Below are 27280 nucleotides of genomic sequence, written 5' to 3'. Positions count from 1 at the left end.
TTTTTGGCCGGGGCTGGGTTTGAACCCACCACCTCTGGCATATGGGGCTGGTGCCCTACTCCTTTGAGCCACAGGTGCTGCCCATATCATAACTTTTTTTATCATTATAATATCTAGGTTAAATTTTACACAAAAGGAAATTTACCATAAATGGAATGATGATGATGCTTTGTAGGGCCTTATTACATGGTGACAAGGTTACCTTGTCATGATGCAAGGTAACCTTGTCACCATACCAACAGCACAGATGAAAACAGTGAGGCCAAAGGAGGTTAAGAGGTTGCATAGCTAGTACACGACTGAGGTGCTTGACCAGAGGCTCAAACCAAGGTCTCCTGACCCAAAAGTCCATGCTTATTTCCCCACAGTCTATTTAGTGTGTTTTCTTGAAGCCATTGAGTGCTCCATAAAATGCCAAGTATTCGATAAACCAACTTAGGTGATGCAGAACACCATATTGTGACTTTGAACAACACATTTTACCTGTCGCTGAACTACGCATTTCAAGCAAAGGTGGAATAATGTTAATCTGCACGTAATTGTTTAACTTTCTGATCACCTGCATTTTGGCAGTCAACACGGACTGCCACTTTCACGATAATCAGCTAATAAATCCTCATGATTTTTACACTTTTATGCAGAGCAGTAATCTGAACAAATTGGCTGCTGACAGCTGCAGTAAATTGCCGAGAATGAGTGCTGTCAGAGCACAAGTTGTTTTTATGAACGTGCGGAATAAGTAAATCCTGTGTCATGCAATTTTATTCAGTTGGAGTTATTTGCAATCCAATATAGCAAGATTTATAGCATTATTTATTAGTGTGCAAAATGCTTGTTTATCTTTACAGTGGCATTGATTTGGGGTACATATATTTTAGGTTAGTAAATTGCTACTGACTTTGTTTGTTACATTGTTCTAAGGATCCAGCCATTGGTCCTACCCTCAATAACATGCTACAAATGTAAGCTAGATAGCTTGATTTAAAAAAAAAAAATTTATGAATAATATATGATAAGAAAATCTTACTCTAAAATGATTAAGTTCTGGGTGAAGAACAAATGCTTTCAAATTCTACAGCCATAAAAACAAATCTATGCTCTGTACTTAGTGCTGAGGAGAAGAGAACGTGTTGCTTCTGTGTCTGTTCAGGGTCAGTGCTGCAAATGAGGAGCAGCCTTTCAGTTTCGAGTTTGAATTTTTAAGGTTGAAAGCCAGTGCTTACAAGCATTAGATACTCTATTGACTCTGGTTGAAATATTTCTTGTTTGTGATACAAAGACTACAGTGACTCTTTTACAGGAAGAATTCAACTGCATTATTCATTTGAAAACACAGAAAATTCTAAAGTGAAAGAAGTTTTTAAAAAATTAAATTGTTACATTTTATGATTTTTCTTACTAGAGATTGAGCAAAGTCTTTCATTGGGGGAAATAAACAACATTTAAATGAATGTGTCATTGATTTTTGCCTTGGTTTTTCATAGACTCTAACTAAACCAAAAGCATTAGGATGTTAATTACTTTTCTTTCATGAGTTAGTGATGATTTTTTCCCAGTGATTTTTCACAGGAAGTTTATACTCATTGCAATATTTCTTAAAGAATTGGCAAATTTTCCAAAGACAGTGTCCATATACTGTCGTGTGTGTATTAAATAACTTACCTTCAAGTCCATGAATCATAGAGGACTGCCCAAGTCTGCGGAGGTGTGCGCTGATGAAGCAGTCTCCCCAAAGACAGCTGAGGACTGGCTTCTGGCAACAGACAGGCAGGAGCAGCAGTTAGCTCTTTGCAATGTCAGAGATAAGACTAAAAACTTGCAATACCATGGAACTTGAAAACACTTTAGCAGTTACATATTGAATTCTTTAAAATGCAGATATTCTAAGGAGTTATGTATTATATTAATTTATAACATAAGGTGCTCTAAAACATCATGTCTTATCATACTAATGTAAAATAGCTCTCACATATCAAGAAATCTTAAAAATCTTCATAAAATTTACTGTTAAATTTAATAAAAGTTATATAAAATTTTGTTTCCAAACATCTCTCTGCCCCACAGAGGCTTGTCCTCCCTATTCTGAATCTTGTCCTTTTTTAAGTGTCCTGCTAATCATGGGAGCTTCAAAGTATCGTGAGTTAATATGTTAAGACATACCACACATGTACAAGTTTACTGTTAAAGGGGGCAGATATAAATTTCTGTTGCAGATAGTCTTCTTGATGATTTTGGAGCGTTCTGGCTAGGTCCCAGCCTACGGCCCTGGGGCTGGGAATCACAATGTAGCCTCAGAGTCCAAGCAGGCCCTTCGGATCCTTGTTTATCGTTGCTATTCACTTGTGCTGGTTCAATTAGCATTACCTCCCATCCACACATCCTGTACTGGGATTTTCACTTGTCACTCCTTGTAGAGTGCTATGGTGTCAGCACTCAAACTCTTAACCTTAAACTCTTGGGCTTAAGCAATTCTCTTGCCTCAGCCTCTCAGGTAGCTGGGACTACAGGCATCTGCTGGAACTATTTTTTTTGTTGTAGTTGTCATCTGTTTTTTAGTAAGCCCGGGCCAGGTTCAAACCTGCCAGCCCTGGTGTATGTGGCCAGCGCCCTAGCCATTGAGCTACGGGTGCCCAGCCCCTTTATTGGGATCTTTTAAAGCTAATTGCCCATTTTGTGAGGATTAGGCTAGTTAAAGCTAGATCATATAATCCGTAAGTCCACTCAATAAGCACGTATGCATTGCAGTTCAGAGAAGGCACCCAGCTGGTGCTTGGTGGTGGCCATGTTCCTGCCATGTCCTGGGGGCCACGTGCGAGGTCACTGATGGATGGGCCTCCAGTGTTAATGCAGATGGCACATGTTGATGAGGGCCCACTTCTGCCTCATCTTGAAATTAAAAAATGATTCCAAATAGTTCTAACATTGACTCCCTGTAGCCCAGGACACCTGTACATTTACATGCAGGGTACTAATCAAAGACTAAGAAAAGGCAATGAGAAGTCTGAGAGTTTTTCCCTTAAACTTGGAAGGGAATGCCGCTAAATAAAGATGCCAATATTCCTTTCCTGTGGTTAAATAATAAAGTGCAGGCGTGTGCATGCATGTACTATTTTAATGCAAAAGACTTTAAGCTTTGATATGGAAGTTAGGACAGTTCAAGTCCTTGCCATTACTTAGTTTCTCTGAGCCTTAATGTCTCCATTTGTGGGACGAAGGAATGTAAATCTGAAATCTTCAGTTGTGAGTCTGTTTTGATTATTCAATTGATTGATTGATTGATTGAGTTAGGTTTGGTACAGATAGTTTGAATTCTCCAATATCAAACGAAGGTAGATGTGATAGCATAACTAGATACATTGACATGGCACTTTCAACTTTTCAAAGTGCTTCTCATCTAGCATTGATGGGTTCTTACAATTCCATCCAAAGAGCAAGCATAGTTTAAAAACAAATTTCCGTTTGATAAATGAGGAAAGCTGAAGTATAAAGGGTCTAAGAGACTCAGTTAATAACACCATTCCAATGAGTAATTGAGCTTTATCAAAATTCCTAAAGCCCTGGACATGGACTCTGAAGCCAAATAACTGTTCAATACAGGATAGCGTCTGTGGTAATTCTGGAAATAAGAATCTGAGAAACCAGAATGTTGAAGAAGGAGCTGATTCTCCAAAATCTACCAGATGACCTGCCCCATAAACACTTTATAAATAGTTAGAGGGTGCATTAATGAATGAGTGAGTGAAATGGGTGTCAGAGAGGAACCAAACCACCTTCCAGGCGGACAGCAGACCGAGAAGTGGCAGAAGGGGTGCAGTGCAAGGTCTGCCCCCTCAGGCACTGTCACCAACATTGTTGGCCGCTCCAACCGGCATTTCTTTGTCCATAAGGACTTTAATATGTACACACACTGGTTATCTTCCAGGCACTGTGCTAGGTGCTAGGTGTTGAGAACAAGACATTGTCCCTGCCTTCCAGGTGTTTCAGCATGTTGAGAAAGATAACTGTAAGTTATTTCAATGAGAATTAGCAAAAATTGTCCAAGCAAAGAAGGGTCCATGTATCCCAAGTAGAGGGGACACCTTTTCTAAATATAAAGACACAGGTGAGCCTTCACAGAGGTAGCAGGAGAGTAATAACCCTTCTGGAGTGACAAGTAGAAAACAGGCATCAGCGAGTGACACACAGACTAGATGGCAGGTCATGGAGGTCCCGTTGGCTTGCTCAGGATGTCTCATAAGCATGGAATGGGGTCAGTTGTGTTTTAGACCCCTCAGCTGATTAACCTAGAGGCTGAACTCCATCAGTGGTTGGTGCCTTAGCCCAGGATCTCTAGAAAACAGAGCTGGAGGCAAGGATTAAATGCTGGTGCTTTGTTGAGAAGCACGATCCATGACATCATTGAAGGTGATCTGTTGTTAGGGGCTGCTCACTATTTTCTGTGTCTCCAGGGCATGGCTGGTTGCCTGGCATGCCGTGTGTGGACAGGCTACATGGAGTGTCACATTTTACAACAGTCTGAAGAGAAAGAGGGTATGGGAACTTGTCCTCCCATCTCCTATTCCATTGATCGCATCCTTCTCCCAGGAGAGAATTTCTGTATTGTTTCATCTGGCTTCGGTGGCTCTTGATCTGGGAGCCAGACTTTATCCCCAGTGTGACCTTGCACCCATGTGCAGAAGTGGTCTTGGCAGCTAGAAACTCCAGGCATGTGGCAGCTAGGCTGGACAAACTGGCCACCGAGGACAGAGCCCACCCCTTTGGCTGAATGAGAGACCCACCCACCCTCAGTAGACCCATGAGGACCCAAGCAGTCAGTTGGTCCTAGTGGGGGGATGGACAGCAGGCCTCCAGGGAGGCCCAGCAGAGCAGCTGAGGCAGGGCAGAGCTAAGAGCCCAGGTGACCATGGCTCCAAAAGAATCTAGGGCAGTGGTTCTCAACCTTCCTAATGCTACAATGTATTTTCATCATTACAAAGGGGTCACAACTCACAGGTTGAGAACCGCTGACCTAGGGAGTACATAAGGTGTGTCAGGTAAGTTTTCAAATGACACACGTGGAACCCCTGATATACCAAAGATGTAAGGGAACCAAAGAGGAGAGTCTATACCCTCTTCTCTCACACTTGCTCCCATAGGCCTTTGAGGCACACCCCAGAGCTCCTTGCACTGTGACTTGAGACTAGATTAGATTAGATGCCTCTCACACTAACGTCCAGCCTTCTAAAAAAAAATGATATTTCATTCCTATAAGATGAACTTGTTCTTATAGTTTTCTGGTTTGTGGAATTCTAAAGAAATCGTAAACAGGGCGAGAGTTAACAAATTATTGAAATTGGGATTACTGACAATTAAAGGTTCATCTAGTTCAATTAACTCATAATTGCAGGCAAAAAAACCTAAAATTCAAGAGGATGAATTATCTTGAAAAATGTCATATAACCAATTAGTAAAAGATACAGGTCCAGAATCAAAGGAATCAGACTCCCAATCCTGAGATCTTTTCTCTGTGTCTGGGTCTGGGAATGTGAAGCTGTGAACAGATTTTTAGAGTTCATAAATTTGTTTCAGTTTTTTTTTCAATTTTTATTTTTACTTTGATAACAATATAAAACTGCCAATGTGTGCCTGTTCTGGACCATCCAGATGACCAGTTAGTACTTCCATATTAAAAGTATAGAGAATCCTTCCTTTGTTCACCATGTAGAAGTATATAGGTGAGCCAAATACAGAAAAGTCTGCCTCTCCGGGTTAGTACCGTGTTCATCTCGTAACAGACCACGTCGCACAGCTCCATCTCTGTGTGTGTCTGTTCCAAAGCTATAGAGGTAGCACATGTCCTTTTCTTCACCCAATTCCAGTAATAATTTGATCTGATACTCATCGGTGAACTTTGTCTTCAAGTTTATAAGACATTTTTGCTTTGTTATTGGTGACACTTCATTAAAAATGGCATGTTACTCCTAAGCAGAACTTTTAGAAGAATCAACAATCTACATAACCTCAACAAAGAACTATGAAGTGATTTAATAGTTTCGTGTCCAATATGTTTATGTAAACAGGCATTCTCCACATTGGAATTATTAAAGTCAAAATTCTGAAACATTAACGTAGCACAGAACCTGAGATTATCTATTTCTGTGACTATATCCAATATTGAAATTTTAGGTACAATGGAAAAGTATAATCTTCCCTCTAAATTTATATTGCTAACTTAAATTTTTAGCCTCATAATTTTCAAAATTCATTTTGTAAATTTCTCTTAATCAAATTCTAAGAGCAATAACTTACAACTTTCTTCCCTAATTTATGTGTACTTAAAAAGCATAAAATAACAATTCCACACGTAGAAGCTGAGATAACTTTTTTTTTTTTTGCAGTTTTTGGCCAGGGCCGGGTTTGAACCTGCAACCTCCAGTATATGAGGCCTCTTTTGAGCCACAGGTGCTTCCCTGAGATAATTTTTTGTACTTGTATCTGTACTTGTTTTTAATGGAACTGCTACCAGCACAGACTTCCTCCTGGGAGGCACAGTTACTTAATGACAGGATGGTAAAGAAAAGGCCTAGGTCTTAGACCCTAGAGTTCCAGATTCAGGTCCTGCCTGTGTTGATAACAACCTCTGTGTTCAGTCAAGGAACTTCTCTGGCCCTCAGTTTTCCCATTTGTAAATTAAGGAGATTGCAAGGATCACAAATCTTTATGCATATTGGTACTTAGTAATTCAGTGAAAGGGCCAGCTGTAAATAATAGGCAGTAATGGAAACAATTCAGAGATATTTGTCCTGAACCTACAGTTACTGAGATTCAAAACTATTTTTGAGCACTCCAAGCAAAACCAGCAAATCTGTGGATCAGATTCCTCTGAAAGTTGCTAGTTTGCAATTCCTAAACCATATAATCTTTAGAGTACCGTCCCAACTCTATAGCATCAAGTGCAGTGACTATTATAAGTGAAGAGATGCCGGCATCTATGCAGCGTGCAGAGTGGTGGAGGCACAGCAGGAAATCTCCAGCAGGCTTTGATATGTTTAGTGTTTTATAGAGTAAGAATGCTGAAGCTGCATATAAAAGAATAAAGCAAGGAAGACTGGGACGTGCAGGGTCAACATGAGAGAATGAAAAAAGAGGGAGAAAAAGCAAGTGAAAGACCCTTCTTGGTTCCAACTGTATCCAACAAAAAATACTTTCTGAATTATTGGCCCTGTTCAGTTCTCTAGTATTATACTCTCAATCCAAGCCAAAGGTTCATTCCCATTAAATAAACTACAGGCCGGCACTGTGCCAGGAGCGTGAAAGTTCTCTAAAATATCATGTTCAAAATGGATGTTTTTCACAGCTGTATTTTTGCCCTCAATTTATTCCAGGTGTTATAGATAAGAACTTAATCCCAATTAAAATGAGAATATTAGATAGGGATTTGATAGCTTTTTTCATCCTCTAGATCAGTGCTTTCAGCCTTTTTTATATCATGGCACACTTGAACCTATAGTTAAACTTCCAGAAGTTAAAACAACAAGTACTAAAGTTTAACAAGTACAGATATTGGTTCTCAAACCGACTAGTATCCGTACTTGTTTTTAGTACTTCCAACTTAAACTATGTTGATAAGAAAAAGAGCAAAAAACAAGCATACTCACTGTGCTTTGAATTTCTTCAGGAAATAATTTAATTAATGATCTTCGAAATTTTTCACAGCACACCTAAGATCCTCTCATGGCACACCCCATTGAAAATCACTGCTTTAAAAGCTCAGGAGACAGCATGAGAGTATCATATCAAAAGACACTGTGTTAGCAGAAACTAAGTTATTCACTGTACCTCCTAACTTCGGGAGGTGTCTCCGAGACTAGGCGCAGACTCTCCCTTCTCACTTTTCCAGGAGCAAGTGCAGACTTTCTGCCACTGAGCAGTGCCGTGTCTGTTCATTTTTACTTCTTGTGTCAATATTGCTCTTCATCGCCTTTGTGTCTGGTCCCAGACGAGGCAAAAATAGGAGATAAGTGTTGGTCTTTGGTTCTACTTCTAAAATCACTCATGCTAAAGAGATGTTGAACCCAGCTACAAGCTTCAAGGCCCCATTCCTAGGAGTCCCATGTAAAGCGCAGCCTCAAACCCCAGACAGACTGAGAGAGGCGTGAAGAGCAGGAGCCTCAGCCGGCCCGCTGACCGCCCGCTGACCGCCCCCCGTCCGCACTGTCATCTTAGACCCGCAGATTCCCTGCTGTCAACACCATTCGTTCTTGGTCACCCCCTTTCTCTCCTCTATTAGCCTCCTGGTCATCACATCACCTTTCTCTTCAAATCAATTGACATTTTTATGAAAAATGCTGCCGAGGTACTGCTCGGGGAGGGCAGACTGCGGGCTGGGCAGCCCGGCTGCGGTGGCTCCAGCCCGGTCGCCGTGCTCGGCTCCGAGTTCGGGGATTTGGTGTGTTTATTTAGATTCGTGCAGTGCACTGTGAACAAACTGCCATGGTTTTAAAACTGCCAAGCGTGTGGCAGCGCTATGGTCTGTATGTGATTGCTTAACACGGTTTCTAATGGGGGAAGCACCCATTGTCATAAAGGAACCCGACGGTTTCGAGGGCCACCTGTTCTGCGCTGGGGGTCCCGAGTCCCCACCGCTGTCAGCAGACGGTGACGTGGACTGCAGTCAAATCTCAGGCAAGTCGTTTGCACCATATAAGCAATAAGGGATTATAGACTTTGAGATCATGAGTGTGTAAATTGTGCTCAGAAGCTGCCTGGAACGCCGTACCCGCCAGGGGACCGAATGGCGCTCCGACTGATGCATTTTTTCCATAGCTCTGCGCCTCTGCTGCATATGGCCCCAGAGAAAGCCGCGCTGATTGGAAACGTTTGTTCGCAGGTGCCAGGTGGACCTGTCGGCGCTCAGCAGGGAGCAGACGCACAAGCTGGAGCTGCAGCTGGAGGAGGGCGCGGGGCACCTGGTGCTGCTGGTGACCCTGACGGCCTCGGCCTCGGTCAGCGTCGCCGACCTGTCCCTCAGCGCCCTGGAGGACCAGACGGAGCGCGAGCAGATCCTGAGGAGATACGTACGTATGGAGCCCTCTGGAGCCCCGTGTGACTGGTGATCGTCCACCTGGTGTGACACGGGTGTGTCTGGGCCGCTGTGTGACGGGGAATCAGGAGAAGGCCGGAGCTGGGCCAGGGCAGATGCCACTCAGCCCTTGGCCCGACCCAACCTGCGCCTGGAGACCTGGTTTCTCCTGGGCTCGGAGGCTGGGACCCTGCCTGCCCAGCAGGAAGGGCAAGTTTGCACAGCATTACTTAAAATGACTTCACGAAGTCGTGTAACTGAAGATTTCCACGTCTCTCCAAGTTCAAGATGTCGTTAATGGCACTTAGGTTAGTTGGGAGGTGGGTCACCAGTGAGTAGTCGCAGAGAAGTGATTTTATTTACCACGGCCCGGGAGGGCCTCTCGTCATTCCTTTAATTTTTTTTCATTCAGTGTGAAGTAAAATGAAAAGGAAGCTTCGGTCCCTTTTGATCTAACGTGGAGTGATGGGAATAGTGAGTCAGTGAAATAACCCCGTCCTCGAATTCCACCGCACCCACTGTCCCCAGGCACAGTGCCTGGGTCCCTGCAGTTTTCCCGACTGGGCAGGCAGGGGAGCTCTGACTCCACCGTTCTCTCTCCGTGGAGGCTTGAAAAAGTAAATGCCTCAGCGCCCACGAAGCTGGGAAAAAGGCTTTTCCACTTAAAATTACAAAGCTTGTATTGTACAATGCTGCCAGGTGCTTAGAAGGCTCCTCTGGACACTCAGCCATGAAACCAAGCTCTGACTAACAAAGAACTGCCTTTTTTTTTTTTAGATTTAAAATTTCCTATTTGCTGACTGACATCCCTTTCAATAACTGAATTTAATAAAGATGTACCTTATCAGGCTGTGCAGATAACATGAAGTGCTGGTACTAATGCTCTACAATATTCTTCAAACAGATTAGCAGGACGGGTGCTTCAGCAAATTTATTCTGCCTATCTCCACTGAATCAGCTGTCCGCTAATGCTTGTACAACTCATCTACCAATGGTGTTATCATAAACAGCTTAATAGAGGTGACTTAGCAAGGCTAAATAGTATATATTTTTAAACCACCTAAGATCCTAAGGTATTGTGTGGCATCTACTAATGTAAGTTGCAATTATAAAGATTATTTCGTATTTTGCTACCTGCCAAAACATATTCTCCTGTTACCAGAAGTAAGCCTCATGAATTAAAATAATTTTAGAGGCATTAATCCATATTAATACAAAAATTATTCTAGGAATTATAATACTGTAGTTGATGGATTAATGTTGTGATATTATCCCACATATTAAGATGATATTGCTGCCTGAGTAATTAGAAGTAATCTACCCATTATTGATTTTTTTTTTTTTTTTTTTTTTTTTTTTTTTGCTGGATGGACTTCCTTAAATCAGCTATTTTCAGTCAGAATTTGAATATTTGTTTCCACACTTTCTTTCAAATGTTAGTTATTTCAATAAGATGTAAAATACTATGTGAATGTTTAAGCTACTTCTCAGATTATATTTTGCTCAATATATTTAAAAGTGAACTGTTTTTTCAGCCCTGAATTTCAGGCAGAGGCCTCTGCCTCCCTCTAGAGACATAACTCGCTAACAGACGACTATATGTGACATAGCACACGTGCTGTTGATAACTCAGAGCAGTACAAGGGGACAGACTTCTGTTTTAGGGCTTCTGTGTGTTTCTTTTTATTATGCAGATTATGAAAATAATGAATAAATGCCATATCAGTCTGAAGTGTGATTTGGAGAGACATGGAAAAGACGTTACTCCTTTGAAGAATTATTTATATGCTTTCCTATAAGGACATGTGTATTTTTAGGAGTTGAGGTCAAACTTAAGAATTTGATCTGGCATCAGTCATGATCAGGAAAGTGAATGAATTGGCCCTGCTCTGCTGTGAAACAGCCCTGGAAAAGCTCTCTGCTGCTGTCGGGGAGCAGTTCATTGCTAAGCATTGAAGCTCCACAAATTAAATGGGCATTACTGTGTGAGCCATTATTTGATCACCACGTCCTAAGAAGATGGTTAATTCCATTTTTCTTTCTTTCTTCTTTCAGGGGAGGACAGAAGGGAAGGTCAGTAGGGGCAGGTAGTAATGGGTAGCAGACCAAGAGCGATTATATGACCTTTTCAGAACGGGTGTGTGGAACCCTTGCTCCCCCTTGTCACAGTTTAAAAACCAGAGGAGCTAGTTTAGAGAAGAAGTTGTTAGCATTCCATTTTTATTATGACATTTCACAGTCATCTGATTTAATGTCCCTTGACCGGATTGTCCACCGTGAGACGATGGGCTTGAAATGTTATTTAGAGCATTGATAAAAGGTGAGCGGTTCTAAGATGACAGCGAGTCATAAGGCTGGTGGTGTGACATTAATTTTCTCCATAACAGAGATGGAATAAGACGTCATGGTGACAAGCTGTCAATCAGCTCTGGCCCCTCAGAGCATCTCGATGCCATAGTATAGGGTATTGCCTCTCCCGTAATAGAGCTGAACTGAGATGCTCTCCCTGACAGCTGCTGCAGCCATAGAGAAAATATATTATACAGCCTTTCATTAAAAAAATAAAGAGGACTCCTCTCCAGAGCATTTCAATCTTTTCCCATCTATTGAGGGCTGAAAGGATTCACAGCAAATCATAGATTCCTCTGCTATGGAAATTTCGGGCTTCAGAAGCCACCGGGTTTTCAGGCCTTCTAAAATAACCACAAATACAAGGCGGGAATACCTCTTGATTAAACATTACTTAAAGTTATATTTTTTTAACTGATGTATTTATTTGCTTTTTTTGGTGTTCTCATTATAACCTGCATGCCACTGGCCTACACAGTTGAAATTTGCAATAAATTACTGAGTGTCAGCTGACTTGGGGAAATGCAACCTTCAAACAATAATCACCCTCCAAATGGGGAGCAGAGCGCCAGAGCTGAGGTGCTGGAAGGCAGCGTGCTCGTGAATGAGGCTGCTAGTGGGAAATGATTCTCAGACGTGAGGACTGTGGTATTTTTTTTTGTCACAGCGAAACTTGGTTTAAATTACTCCTGAAAATTAAAGCACAGGAACCTTTCCAGTAACCCTAGTTCACCATCATTAGAGTAGGGGTCTTACCTAGTTTATAACTTTGAGTAGGCTCTGAGATAAGAAGTTTCCCAAACTCGATGTCACCGCAGGAATATAACATGCCTACACACCTCTGAATTGTAAGACTACTGTCAAAAGCCCCTACTATTAAACCCTTAACTTAGAGGCATTTAAATAAGAGAGGAGCACGTTTTTTACTAAGCCCTGTCATCTAGGTATTTTTAACAGATTTTTAGTGATAAACAACTGTTTAAAAAATAAGAGATTAAGAGTTAATCCTCATGCTAAACACTATTTCTTAAGTTAGGCTATATGATTACTCATATGTCTGCATTTCCTCCTCCATACCAAGGTCATAGCTTCCATGTAAACAGTGACTAGTCAGACAGGACTGATAACATTCATAGCACACTAAGCATTTGCTTGTTCGTATTCTCACATTATTAATAAAATGATGAGATGAGTTTTACTCTAGTAACATTTTAATAGGTAATTTTATTATGCAAAAGTATGTATGCTCTCTGGTTCTGAAATATTTAAAAATTGTGATAAAGAGGTACCTTTGATTTGCTGAATAGAAATAAAAGAAAAATGCTGTAAGTATAAATCATAAGAAAATGCTGAAGTGTAAGTAAACAAATGCATATTAGCATTCCATAGGTCTGTTTCCTTCTCATAGTATTTGAGCCCATTAATTTGACTTCTAAATTGTTGTATTGGTTTCTCTCTCTTAATTCCTACAAGTACTGCATTTATTAAAATATCACTATTATTAATTTATAAAATTAATAATAAAATAGGTTTTATCATTTGGATTTAGTTTTTCTATCAAAATTTCCATTCTTCTGTATAGTATATACTGAAAGAATATATTTTCAGTATATATTTCAATGTATACAACAATAATTTTAAGAAAAATTGCTCATCACTTATGAATTTATCTTTAGTCATCAATTTGATTTTTAAAAAGATTATGTATTTTTTTACTTAAAAGATTTATACAACTGCATAATTCTTTTGAAATAAATATTAGGAGATAGTCTTTAGATAATGTAACCCTCACCTAGAACATGTAATTTCTAACAGTCATCAAGAAGAAAATAATAGACAAAAATAGTTAGTGTGGATTTTCTTACCCCTAAAACCTGAAGACTGTTACACAATCAACAACTTAAGATTCAATATTAAGAATCATTGCTAGGTGCAGTGGCATCCACCTGTAGGGTCAGCTATTCAGGAGGCTAAAGTGGCAGGATCCTTGAGTTTAGGAGTTCAAGACCAGCTCAGCTATGCCTTAGAGCAAGACACTGGCTCAAAAAAAGAAAGTAAGGAGATGCCATCTTCCAGTAATTCACCAAAATGACAAACACAAAGGGAAAGAGGAGAGGCCCCCATACGTGTTCTCTAGGCCTTTTAGAAAACACAGAGTTGTTCCTTTGGCCACATAGATGCGAATCTTCAAGAAAGATGATGTTGTGGACATCAAGGGAATGAGTCCTGTTCCAAATGGCAGGTCACACAGATGTCACCATGGCAAAACTGGAAGAGCCTACGTCACCCAGCATGCTGTTGGCATTGTTATAAACACACAAGTTAAGGGCAAGATTCTTACCAAGAGGATTAATGTTTGTATTGAGCATATTAAGCTCTTTAAGAGCCAAGATAGCTTCTGGAAACATGTGAAGGAAAATGATCAGAAAAAGAAGGAAGCCAAAGAGAAAGGTGCCTGGGTTCAACTGAAGCGCCAGTCTGCCCCACCCGGAGAAGCCCACTTTGTGAGAACCAACGGAAAGGAGCCTGAGTTCCTGGAACCCATTCCCTATGAATTCATGGCATAACAAGCATATACCATAGCACACAGGAGAACCAATGGAACCGTGATATTAGGTGCTGGAATCTACTTATTCCCCATGAATTCATGGCATATTAGTCATACAAAGCCTTGTCACATTCAAAGGCACGCCATCTCCCTGAGCTACTGGAACCTTTCCCCTGTGAATTCACGGCATAGTAGGTATTAAAAATAAATGGCCAATATTATAAAAATTTAAAAAGAATTATTAATTTGCAAGCCATTGTATCTACAGATGAAAGATTTCTTAGAGTGTTTTGGTAGGGATAGTAAAGGTAGAAAGCAATGTATCTATTCCACAATTTATTTTTCATCATCTATTGATACTTATTTATATGGAGAGTAAATGTGATTTTTTTATTCTTTCAGAAGATCTACTTTCGTGGCAATAATTACTCAGTGTGTGTGTGTGTGTGTGTGTGTGTGTACGTGCACATTCTTGATGGTGGACGGACAATTTGTGCTGGAGAAATACAAATGAACCCCTTTAAGTGGACCCTGAGCTAGACTATAAAATGTGGTGTTTTCTCCCCCAGTCTTTGAGACTCCTTAAGACTTTTCTTTCCTAATGTCAGTGTTGTGGTCTTGCAGGGTCCACTGAGGATATTTCACAACCTGAAAGATGTGGGATTTCTCCAAGTGAAAGTCATCAGAGCAGAAGGGCTGATGGCTGCTGATGTAACGGGTAAGTAATGACACAGCTCTCCTGGCCCACATATCAAGCAGCATGCAAGGTCCACAACCTTTAATAATCCAACTCTGCATGTCACCTGACTGGATCTTCAAAGGAAATAGTTTAAATATAAAGATTCAGGGTTCATTTTACAGGGATTTGCCAACCCCCTGACTTGTGTATTGGCTGTACTTTTAAAGGCAGGGTAATATATTAAAAGTAATTAATGCAAGGCAAAATAACATTCGAATTGTTGCCTTCTGCAAAGTTTAATCACAGTAATGGGAATCTATTTCCCAGGTGTTGCCACTGTTCTCAGGTGCCAGGGCAATCACGTGTAGCCTTCCGCCAGTTACAGCATCAGCTTCTCTTGCAGCGGCAACACTTGTGATGCAAACCTGCATTAAATCCATTGCATGGTTCACTGAGAAGTTTAGGTGTGTAAATACTAAAAACCTGGGCTTGAACTCTCGGCATTTGGTCAGTATGCTGAACTGATTTCTTAGTTTTCTAAATTCTTCAGCATATCCCAGAGATAATTCTGGATCTGAGTTAAACATCTAGATTGGAATTTTTTAAACTAGGAAACAGGCCTATAAAAATGCCCCCCAGAACTTCCTGATTTGGGTATTCCTGGTTTTTTGTCATATTAACAAATGGGCTCATGGTAATTATTTCATCAATTTCCTGAATTAAATTATTTTTTGATTTACAACTATTTGACTATTTATGATTCCATTTTATAAGGATTTGGGGGATATTTGTGCCATACCTTAAATTCACATCTTAAATTGCACAATAAATAGGACTGTCTTGACCAATTTTTGTGTAAATCTCACTGTTCTGAAGACATCCATGTACTGTTTGTGGACATTACAGCGTGAGTGTTGAGCAGGATGACCCTAAAGAGGCAACAGACTGTTTGAAAAGAAAAAACGTGCTTTTCCTCCCATCCAAGGCTCTGCAAGTCACTGTGTCCTTCCTTCAATAATTCACTCAACAGGATCAAAACCAAATTAAAAGAGTAGTAGGCTTTGTTCCAGAAGCTACAATATTTAAAAATTTTATTGTTTACATAGTATCAAATGATTACTTATCCTGTGATAAAAATAAAAATGGTAGGAGTTTACATTTTCTTTAAAAAGGTAATTATCAACTCATTTGTAACTGAGAAGATGATAACAACTGTCATTTTTTTTTTTTTTTTTTCAGTTTTGGCTGGGACTGGGTTTGAACCCATCACCTCCAGCATATGGGGCCAGCACCATACTTCTTTGAGCCATAGGCACCACCCGTCATTTTTTTTTTTTTTAATTGGCATACCTGAAAATAGTAGGAGAGAAGGTAGTTTGTCTTTGCATATGTACTGACTTGGCTCCTTATACTAAACAATTAATGAGTATTAATTTTATTTTCTTTTTTATGAATTTTATTTCTGGTATAGTTTTAATCACATTAATCTGGGTACAACAATTTCTTATAGAAAAATTCAAGTACCATTTACTTCAAAAGTTTAGATACCTGCCTATTATGTAATTCAATACAATTATATAAATTTGTCTTCTCTTGGAGAGAAACTGTCAATTGGTTTTAAAACTTCATGAATATGCAAACTACATTAACCTAGTGGCCTGTATGCCACTGTGGAAGTTAAAGTACATGTTCTTTCAAAACTGAAAAAAATAGAGGTATTTCTTTCCTAATGGTTTTATGTAAATTGATGGGAATAACAATGGCCTTTTCCCTAGTGATTCAATGAGACATAATTTTGACTTGATAAATGAACATTAATTTGGAGAATACTAAATGACAGAGTCTCCATTTTTTCCCTCCAGTTTTAGGGATATAAATCTAGTGATTCCTCATTCCATGCTGACCTTATAATCTAATGTGCTCTGAATTGAAGGAGAGAGATGTTGAACTATTCAGGAGCAAGAGGATAACTCAGTCTTTGACCTTCCTCACTCTTAGACCTTCTGTTGTCTTCATGATACTCATGATGGCGGCAAAGATTAAGAACCATATATCTAAGTCAGAAAAGTCTGAATATACGACCAATTTATAAAATAATCTTCCCTTCTGGAAAGGATAAATACTTAGATATACCCTGATGCTTCTTGATTTTTGACATTAAGTTTGAGGTACAAGTAAGCTCTCTGTCTACTTTCTTACTTGCTCAATGAAGAACTTTAAAGATACGATGTACATCTCAGGGGATAACAGCAGTCAAGCTCTACACGATGTTAAGCCATAGTTTGAAAGAGGAAATTGATGCTGTCTTCAAATCCTTAAATTAGCTTCCATTTAGGAGTGTTGCAGATAGAGAAGGGAGATTTTAAATCACTGATAACTCTGTGCTAAGGCAGCAATATTTTCTAATGTGGTACAAATGAAGTTGTTACTATGAGGTGCTTGGTTAGCTTCAGAACACTTTTTTCTAGAAAAGTGTAACAAGACACATTTTTATTTGACCAACTTAGCTCTATTTTTTAAATATTTTTAATGACCTGAACATAGAGTTAAACTTCCATTATTGAAGCAAAACTTTTTAAATTATAATATTTCATCATTAAACATGAGCACAAGAGAGAAACATTCTATAATCTTTTAAGTAGCCATCAATCTTACTGCAGTTACAAGGAATTTTTCCCTTTCAAAATGTAAAATTTTTCTTTTGTTACAACACATTCATTGAGAAACATTGTGATACTGTATTAACTCTGTGTGAATAAAGAGCAATTGAGACTCTCTTTGAATGAGTGAGTATAAAGCACAAATTACTTTTTAATGAAACCCTCAATTCTTTCCCTTTCCACAAGAAAAGCCTATAGCCTTGTTCAGCTGAACACTACTACAGTAGGTCTCTTCAGTTAAGCCCCTAATAAACTGTTGATAGTCGAGGGTAGTTTTTTCTTCCTTCTCAATAGCCTAGTGTTGGACAGTGCACTTCAAATCATTAAGGTTAATACAGATTTTAAATAGAGATTAACTCTGGTGGTTAAGGCCTTAATTTACAACTCCCACACATACACATGCATTGAGCAAGGCACAAGAGTGGATTGAAATTTCAGTCAAATTGTGGGCAGCCTTTCACAGCCTGAGAAAGTGGCACTCTGGTTTGGAAAGTTGGTCAGCTCAATTCTTCGTGAGGGGAAAAGTTTGAGTAACTGAAAAATTCCTCTTGGTACAACTTCTTTACCTTTCAACTAACCAGTGAGAAGGTTACTATATCTCTGCAGCATCAAAGCAAAACCTAGAGCCTGTCTGGCTGTGTTCATGGGGCAGATTCTCTCCACTGCTCTGTGCTCCCTTCAGACTGGACAGATCGTGAGGAAAGGCGAATGACTGGGGGATTTTTCTTTTCTTCTCTTTTCTTTTTTTTTTTTTTTTTGTATTAGGATTCTTGTTATAATTTGTCTTTTCTAGCTTCTGATTATTCTTTTCCTTGAGTGGGGCCTAATTTCTGCTTCAACAGAACATTTGAAGTCTTCTGTATTGAATGAGATTTCAATTTAGACCTGGCCTATTGGTTCTTTCAAGTTCCAAGAGAAGAAAGAGAAAAGAGCTCTTCTCTTCAGCCCCTCCCCTTCATTTTCCCCTGGGTAGTGTTTTTTATTCCCCCCTCTGAGGAAGAGGTCACAACCTCCCCAGGGAAACCAGCCACTGAGTTTCAGAAATAGTGATATGGGAGAACTGTGAAACCCTTCAAAAGATGCCCTACCTTTTCACTGCACTACAAGGCACACTGATAGAAAACTCTCCACCCCAGGTGAATTGATCTCTCAAATTAATGCACCATCTTTTTCAGAAAATGAGAGAGAGAGACAGAGACAGAGAGAGTGAATTTTACAATTAACAGACGGTGCCGCTGAAATTGTCCCATTAAATGAATGTATCTTTTTCTAAAGACTAGCGACACGCCAGCCCCAGAGTCTGGAAACCTACTAGTTATTAAGAGACATGTTTACTGCCCCTTTATTCGCATAGACTTTTCCCATGTTTTTCTTTCGGAAAACTGTCTTCATTGTTGGAAAATATTTAAGTAACAAAATAGCAGAAAAAGACATGCTACAGTTTTTTTTATCAGCTTCCGTGAGACTCTTATTATCTTAAGAAATAACAGTTAGCAGCTCAGATTCATTAGCAGAGCTAAATTTAAGCCCCGTTTGACAGGCTGCCTAGAAAACATTTTGTTTTGCTGTCTGTGGGCTTTAATTAAGATGTGTTCAATTTCAGTACTCTTGAGTCTAGCCCCCACCCCGACTTGCTGTGTCACAGACCGGCGATCAGACGCTCTTAGATGGTCCGGCCCATGACTTTGACCTTCTGCGCGGTCTGGCGTTCCCTGGGGAACCGTTCAGCTCATGAGGTCTGATTTCACACTTCCAGGATGCCTCGGCTCTCTTAACAATGACAGGGAGACAAAGCCCTTTAGAGCAGGCCGCTTGGGGACTTGTTTAAATTGGAAACCAGAGAGGAGTCAAGGAACAAGGTTATGGGCTACAGAATAGTGCTTTTAATAAAGAGCTCACAGCCCGGCTGGCTCAAAGAGGTCTACCTCTGTACAATTAATTGAGCCATTTATCTGGAGCATCTTAGGCCTCTACTTTCTCACAGACTTGCGTGGTAAATATCAGCTAAGAAGCAAATGAGATATGCATGAAATGAATTTTAACACTTTGATTACTGCACCTCCAGTCTTCATTAAAAGTAAATTTATTTGTATTTCTGACCTCATTACCAGTAGGTTGCCTGCATTTTTATTGGCTCCTGTGATTTCCAACTTGAGTGTGTCATGAAGGTATATTTTATGCAGAGATTTGGATTTATTATTCTTGGTATTTTTCCTGAACATTATGGGCCTATTCAGAGAAAGAAAATAAAAAGGCAACTATATGGGAAGGGCAAGTCTGTTCTTTGAAAGTTTTACGTATGATTGAAGAAATACCAAGCACATACACATAACATAGACCAGATATTGTCCTTTAGAGAAATTAGCTTTTTGTGGGTTACACTAGCAAATTGCATGAGATATATGCGATTGTTGCCTCAAGTAGCCCACAGAATACAATTGCTTTATTGGAGAAAGTCGCAAAGTTGCTTCTTCTTGCCCTCATCACAGTGTTTAGGAACATTGATGACATCTGACAAATGCAGCCTTTGATTTTATGATCATTACTTGAAACTTATGTTGGAAGAAGAGAAAACAGTGCTTTAAATTCTTCCTCGTTCCATGGAAAGCACAGTGTAAAACAGCAAAAACTCTGCTTATCTATGGATTATCAGGGTTAAAATAATTTACTACGTGAATGAGGGTTGTGTACTGATATTCCTAGTTTTTTAACTTTGACTCTCTTAACATCTTAAAATTATATTGGAAATAAAAACCCTAAAATTGTATTGAAAATTTCCCAGCACAATATTCTTTATTTTTGTTACATGAGCTAATGTCCTATTTGATTTTTAATAATTACACTTACAGAAGATTTCTAGCAGATAGCAAACTTTGAGAAGACATTTAATGCAATTTATAATGCATCAAAATATGCAATGCCTGATTTCCTTATCATGATAATGTACCTGATTTAACAATGTTACACACACGCACACACATGATAAACGTGTTAATACTACATATATCTCTTGAACTAACAAATATATCACGGGGAAGAAAGCACAACTCTGTGCTCTTCCTGTTCTTGAGAATCTTACACAGAAGTAAAAGTTATTTCTTTCAGCAATTGCATTTTTAAAACTATTCTAATTATAGAAATGCAAAAGTGTTCTTCTAAAGCCAAACAGTTGTTATCAAAATATTTCTGAAAAGAGAAATAATAGTATTAATTTGGCACAAGAGCTGGTGAGGCCGGAGCCTGAGTCTGAGCTGCGTTGTAAAGGGAATTACAGAAATCGTGTGTGATTCCTATGCAGGTCACGTGGCTGGAAGACTAGGTGGGATGACAAAAGAGATTAGTAATTGGGTTTGATATGCTCTAGAGGTGAAGGACTATGGGCTGAGAAAGTGGTGGTCCCCCTATCAATGGGAAATGAGGGAAAGAGAAATACTATAAAATAATTAATCAGGTTCTGTGGAACTAAGATTACAAAATAATCCTTTGAATACAGAAAGAGCAAATTGCTGATTTGGCTTGGAAGGTTAGCTCTTTACTCAGTGCTTGAAGACATGCTTTCTGATGCTAAAAGCATTGTTTAAAATTAAACTCTATATTTTGTTACATTAAAATATAATCATGTGAATAAGCAATGTGCTTTCTTTCTTTCTTTTTCTTTTTTTTCTTTTGAGACAAAGTCTCACTTTGTCACCCTTGGGAGAGTGCTGTGGCATCATGTCATAACTGACAACAACCTCAGACTCCTGAGTTCAAGCCATTCCCCTTGCCTTAGCCTCCTGAGTAGCTGGGACTGGGACCATGGGTGCCCACCACAATGCCCAGCTATTTTTAGAGGTGAGATCTCACTCAAGCTCAGGCTGGTCTTGAACTCATGAGCTCAGGCGATCCGCCCACCTTGGCCTCCCACAGTGTTGGGATTACAAGTGTGAGCCACTGTGCCTGGCCTAGCAATGCATTTTCTGGAAGGATGGATCAGAGTGCCGCAAATAGAGAGGATCTATGTTTAACTAGGTGTTTAGAAAAAAAAGAATTCTTGCTACAGAGATATTGTGGTCATGTGATAGTATAGTTAGTTAGACTCATAAATGCCTAAGCAGTCAAGCCAACAGAGTGCTTAGTAAAGGGCTGACATCAGTGGGGTTGCCCAGGGAGAGACGCAGGCCTCTGTCCTTGTCTACACCATTCAGTGTGTTTACTGATGTTGCTGAGGAGAGGATTGACTGCTCCCTTATCAAACATGCTAGGAGGGCCATTTAATTCATTTTAGGTGAGACCAATATGTGTGTACAGTGGTATAAAACAGATAAGTATAATTCAACGAGATGAACATTGAGAAGTGTGGCTCTACCCTCTGTCCTGAGTTCAAAGCAAGGATAGCGTGTGCTTGCACAGTGGAAGACTCAGCAAAGACGTTAGGATTCAAGTTGAGTTTAAATTCCATGAGAGTGAATTATACATTTATCAAGGTCATTACATTGAATAAACATGAAATGTTGACAATGATGCTCGTCACCTATACTGGGGGTGAATCTAATTTTGGAAGTCACTCTTTAAAGAAGAACATTGATTAATCAGAATATGTTCTCAATAGGTATTTTAAAATCAAGTCAATTGAAAATAGTTCTAGAATAATGATAACAATAGCAATCACAATAACAATGGCTGTTAGCACTTATTGAACCTGAGCTTGCTACAAGCATCATCACAACTAATCTCCCAACAGCCTGGGGAGTCTAAATGTTATCCCCATTTTAAAAAATGGAAAACTGAGGTGTGGAGAGGTTAAGTGAGTTGTGATCAACAAACACACACATACACACACACACAAGCACACACACCCTCTCTCACGCTCTCTCCCTCGGCTTGTAAAGGCAGGCCCACTGATCTGCACCTTTCCACAGGAGCCACCACAACCTGGAGAAGGGGAGATGGGAAATGATCTTGTCGGTTATCTGAGGGCCTGTGGTGGACAGAGAGTAAATATGAGCTGGCCAGGGGGTGATGGCCAAGGCGCAGGTCCAGAGAGCAAATTTCATCAGAAGAAGATTCACTATAGAGCATTAAATGGATCAGAAAATCTCTGGGGACGAAAAGGGCCAAAGGAAGCCGACCCTCAGCTCAGTGTCTAGAGCAGAGTTTCTGGCCTTCTTTGTCTCACGCACACTTGAACCTATAGTTAACCCTCTGCAGCACACTTCAATCACGTTGATCAAAAACAAAAAGGGTAAAAAAAGAATATACTTATTGTGCTTTGAACTTCTTCTGAAAATAATTTAATTAACAATCTTTAAAAATTTTTGTGGCACACCTAAGATCCTCGCACAGCACGCCACTGTGCCACGGTGCACTGGTCAAAAGATCACTGTTCTAGAGGTTAATACTAACATGGCAAGGCAAAAGCGAGGACTTGCTGACATCAGCAAGCTGGGGAGACACATCACAATTGCTCCCAGGACTCCTGCTCCCAGTCTGAGGGGTGAAACGGGCCTCACATGCTCTCAGTTAACTGAGCTTTAATATCAAGTCTTAGGCAAGTACATCTGACTCGTACAACCTAAATCACATCTGCATCTCTAGCTGAAAGGGAGTCTTGAGATGTCACTTTGGGCTTCACAGCCTCTGTAGTTCAAAAGGAGACACTAGAAAGACTGGATGCCCAGTGAACTGTGCACAGTGTCCAGTACAGAGTGCAGGTAAAGCACATTGTCATTCACTGTGTGACAAGTGCCACACCCTCCCTTTACACCCATCGTTTTATTTAGATTTTTAAATGACTACAGATAGTAAACCATAGTATAGATAAAAGTTATGGAGATATAATTTAATACACAACGTACAGGAGCATTTTCCAAAAATTATAATTGCCAAAAAAATAGATTTGAAGATTTCTGTGGAAGTGATGATTCCTATCCCTGGAACCACTGAATCAGAGCCTAAGGGACCCTGGTTGCAAAGGGGATGTAAGAGCTACATGTGCTTTGAACTGGGCCTTTTGAGGCTTCTTTCCAGGCCTTCAAATTCTGAGATATTATGGTAGATGCCAAGATCAAGAACACACTCTTGGATGAGATATTTTGTAGGGGAATAATACAAAAGATAAAGGCATCATTCTAAAGGCAATGCCTTACAGATATCAATTTTCAGTTATTGCCTTTGACTAGTTAAAAAATATATTTTAAAAAGTTTAATCATCTTAATTTTTTAAGCCTGAAGAACTTAATTTTGCTGCAAAGGATCTCTTCAGCTAATTAATTTACTTATAGGGAAGCTTATCTGAAACCTCAGGCCTTTCTGCAGGGGAGTCTAATTGAATATAAATTTACTGTAGATCCTAAAGAGTCTAGGAAGCCTTGCAAAAACAAAAGAGCTTATAATACATTTTTGTACTCATTTTAGACCAGACAACTTTTGTGTTTCTAAGCTTGTAACAAATCACTTGCATATAGTTTCTATATTAAATACGAATTGAAAATGAAGTCTTCAGATGTTTGTTCCCATAATTTATCTCAGCTCTGGAAAGCATGGCCACACTCTTCTCACAGGCCCTCCTCACTCCACAGAGCCCAGGGGCTCCCTCTTCTTTCTATTCCGTTTCTCATCAGTTTCGTTTCATTTCTCATTTTTCTGTCATAAATTTTAAGCTGCAAATATCCAGATGGTTTACTTCTAGGCCTTGAGAATGCATCTAGTTATCCACAATCCCATACCTACTCATCTAGTTCTAGCTCCCAAGGTAAATAAACTCACAGTGAGCTTTACATATTTCCCTAGTCATGGTTTTCAAAGTGTGTTCCAGGAACTTCGGGGGAGCCCCAAGACCCACACAGGGATCTGCAAAGTTAAAACTATTTTCATCATAATACTAAGGTGTTATTTGCATCTTTGAGTCTGATTCTCTCATGAGTGTACAATAAACATTTAATTCTACATGAGGTTTAATTACTTTGATGTTAACATGTCATAGATTTACTATTATTTTTAGTAAATTAATGAATATTTTTTAATGTTTTCATTTTTAATTTCTAAAATGGTAAGTTTTCATAGAATCCACAAAAACAATAATTCTTTGATATCCTTGGTAATTTTTAAGACTTCCTCAGACCACAATGTTTAAGAACTGTGGCTGCAGGGTAAGTTTTCTCAGTGGGGGAGAGTGGTTCTGCCCCCAGGGGTGCTGTGGAGATTTTCAAGGGAACTTTAGTTGCAATAGTGACTGTGGAGCAACACTAGTGCTTGGTAGCTAGAGGAGGGGGACACTAGATGTCCTGCAAAGTATCAGACAATCTTACATAATGCAGATCAGGCCCATGGTGGCTCAGCCTGTGTGTGATCCTAGCACTCTGGGAGGCTGAGGAGAGTAGATTGCTCAAACTCAGGAGTTGGAGACTAGACTGAGTAAGAGTGACACTACTAAAAATAGAAAAACTAGCCAGGCATTGAGGGGCACCTGTAGCCCCAGCTACTTGGGAGGCTGAGGCAAGAGGATCTCTTGAGCCCAAGAGTTGGAGGTTGCTGCGAGCTATGACATCATGGTACTCTACCCAGGGCAACAGAGTGAGACTCTGTCTAAAAAAAAAGGAGAGAAAAGAAAATTTAGTCCTTCCTGAGTAAATATAGACATTGATATAGGTTTAAAATCTTTTTCCTGATTATTTGAGTGTAGATTGCATCATGGAATATAAATTATTTATTCAAGCTTTGCAAATGGCTGCCATTCCACTCAGTATACACCAAAGACCTTAAGACGGTGTCCATGGACCTCATGATCTGATTCCCCATCACTTCTCTGACATCTTCTCATCTTGCTTAGGGTTAGGGTTAGGGTAGGGTTCAGAGGCCCTGAGCACACCAGGCTTGGGTCCAGCCCTCCTCTGCCTGGATCCCTTTTCTCCAGATGTCCACTGCTCCTTCACCTCCTTCAGTTCTTGGCTGGGACCTGCCCCACAAGAGGCCTATTCCAACCACCCTTCCTGAGTCTATGCACTGTGCCCCTCCCTGCCCCCTTCAGATCTGTTCTTCTATTTCCCATCAGTACATATTACTCTCTTCATATATCAGCTTCAGTCATATATTCACTATCATAGCACTATCATATTCACATATTCACTATGCTCAACATTTATTCTCTGCCCCCTCCCACCACAGGTGGCAGCTCTCTCTAAGAGAGCAGAGACCTTTCTCTTTTTTGTCCATATTACCTGACACAGAGTAAGCACTTGATAAATGTTTATTAGATTAATCAATGCATACTTTTGTTGTCAACAACTTTCTAGTAGTCCTCCTTAATAGTAGTTAAGCCTTATATTCAGGCTTGAAAGCATGTCTTGGCACCGTAGCACAGTGGTTATAGCGCCAGTCACATACACCGAAGTTGGCAGGTTCAAACCCAACCCCGGTTGGTTAAAATAACAATAACTGCAGCAAAAAATAGCCGGGCGTTGTGGCAGGTGCCTACAGTCCCAGCTACTTGGGAGGCTGAGGCAAGAGAATCACTTGAGCCCAGGAGTTTGAGGTTGCTATGAGCTGTGATGCCACAGCACTCTACTGAGGATGACATAGTGAAACTCTCTCTCTCAAAAAAAAAAAAAAAAGACTGAAATCATGTACAGTCAATTTTATTTCATTGCATAATAGTAAAGAAGATATTATAAAATCTTCAGCATAGAAAATTTATGTGCATTGGATCTAGCAGCTTGAAAGCCACAACTCCAGGGTGTCAGTTTTTCCTGCCATACTGAAACTGGCTTCAAGACTTAGGAGAAAAGAGAAGCCCTGGTTTTATTGCTCAGTCCCAGAATCAGACACAGGGGGACATAGTGAGGAGTGGCGGTTAATTTTAAACACTGGATGTTTAAAAGGTATCTAGGTCAGTCAATGAAAAAAATCTAAGGTCAAAACTGCATGTCTAGGGTTAAGAGGAGCATTGGGGGATGTCTCCAGCATGCACTGCTGTTTGTTCTGATGGACCCTGTGGAATTTCCTAACTAAAACATTGTTGTGTGTTCTGATTGAATTTCCAGTTTGTAGTAAGGATGGATGGCAACCTTGATTATTTTTTTAAAAAGATTAAAATATAGCCATTTTAAACTGTGGCAACTGAAAAAATTAAACCAAAGAGCTTAATTTGTATAAGGTAGGCCCAAAAGAAAAGGCCCCCATGGTATGAATTGCTCTCCATGCTGTTGAATGCCTTCTAGTTTTCAGAAATGGCAGCCAGAGGTGGTCACAGGGTATCCACACATACACATTTTTATAACACGGCGCGCCCAGCAAACTGTGTTCCTTGTCAGCCGCAAAATGAACCTGCACAAAGCCCACACTGTTGGATTGGGATTAACTCTCTATTCTGGGAGCAAGAATATCACTCAATATCTTTTGAGTGACTTTATTTTTTCTTTATTAAATCATAGCAGTGTACATTAATGCTATCATGGGGTACAGTGTACTGTTTCTGTATACAATTTGAAATACTTTCATCCAACTGGTTAACGTAGCCTTCATGTCTTTTTCTTAGTTATTGTGTTAAAACATTTATATTTTACATTTAGAGAGATTCACATGTACCCTTATAGGATGAACCATAGGTGTGATCCCACCAGTCACCCTCCCTCCACCCACCCTCCCCCCTCCCCTCTCCTCCCTCTCCCCTCTCCCCATATTCCTGGGCTAAAATTGAGTTATAGTTTTCCTATGAAAGCTATAAATTAGTTTCATAATAGGGCTGAGTACATTGGATACTTTTTCTTCCATTATTGAGATACTTTGCTACGAAGAATATTTTCCAGCTTTCTGAGTGACTTTAATGCTCAATCCTGTAGTTTGCTCAAGCTGAAGCTGGCTTGGCCACTAAACAGGCAGCAAGTGGGCGGGTGGGCGTGGGCCTCCCCAGCTCTGTATCAGTGTCATGACCTCAAGTGGGCGGGGTGGGCGTGGGCCTCCCCAGCTCTGTATCAGTGTCATGACCTCAAGTGGGCGGGGTGGGG

General features: G+C 40.1%; 1 protein-coding gene across 1 annotated transcript in view; it reads left to right on the top strand.

Moving 5' to 3' along the window:
• MCTP1 (multiple C2 and transmembrane domain containing 1) overlaps nt 1-27280 on the top strand; it is a 601695-nt gene that overhangs the window by 404630 nt on the left and 169785 nt on the right. Inside the window, exons 11-12 of the mRNA XM_003785982.3 lie at nt 8870-9056; nt 14583-14676. Of these exons, the coding sequence (XP_003786030.1) occupies nt 8870-9056; nt 14583-14676 (281 nt within the window). The remainder of the gene's footprint in view (nt 1-8869; nt 9057-14582; nt 14677-27280) is intronic.

The sequence above is a fragment of the Otolemur garnettii genome, unplaced genomic scaffold (genome assembly GCF_000181295.1).
Source record: "Otolemur garnettii isolate 467f Iridium unplaced genomic scaffold, OtoGar3 scaffold00017, whole genome shotgun sequence".
NCBI lineage: Eukaryota > Metazoa > Chordata > Mammalia > Primates > Galagidae > Otolemur > Otolemur garnettii.
The sequence above is the reverse complement of the archived record's forward strand: the minus strand, read 5'-3'. Positions and strand labels throughout refer to the sequence as shown.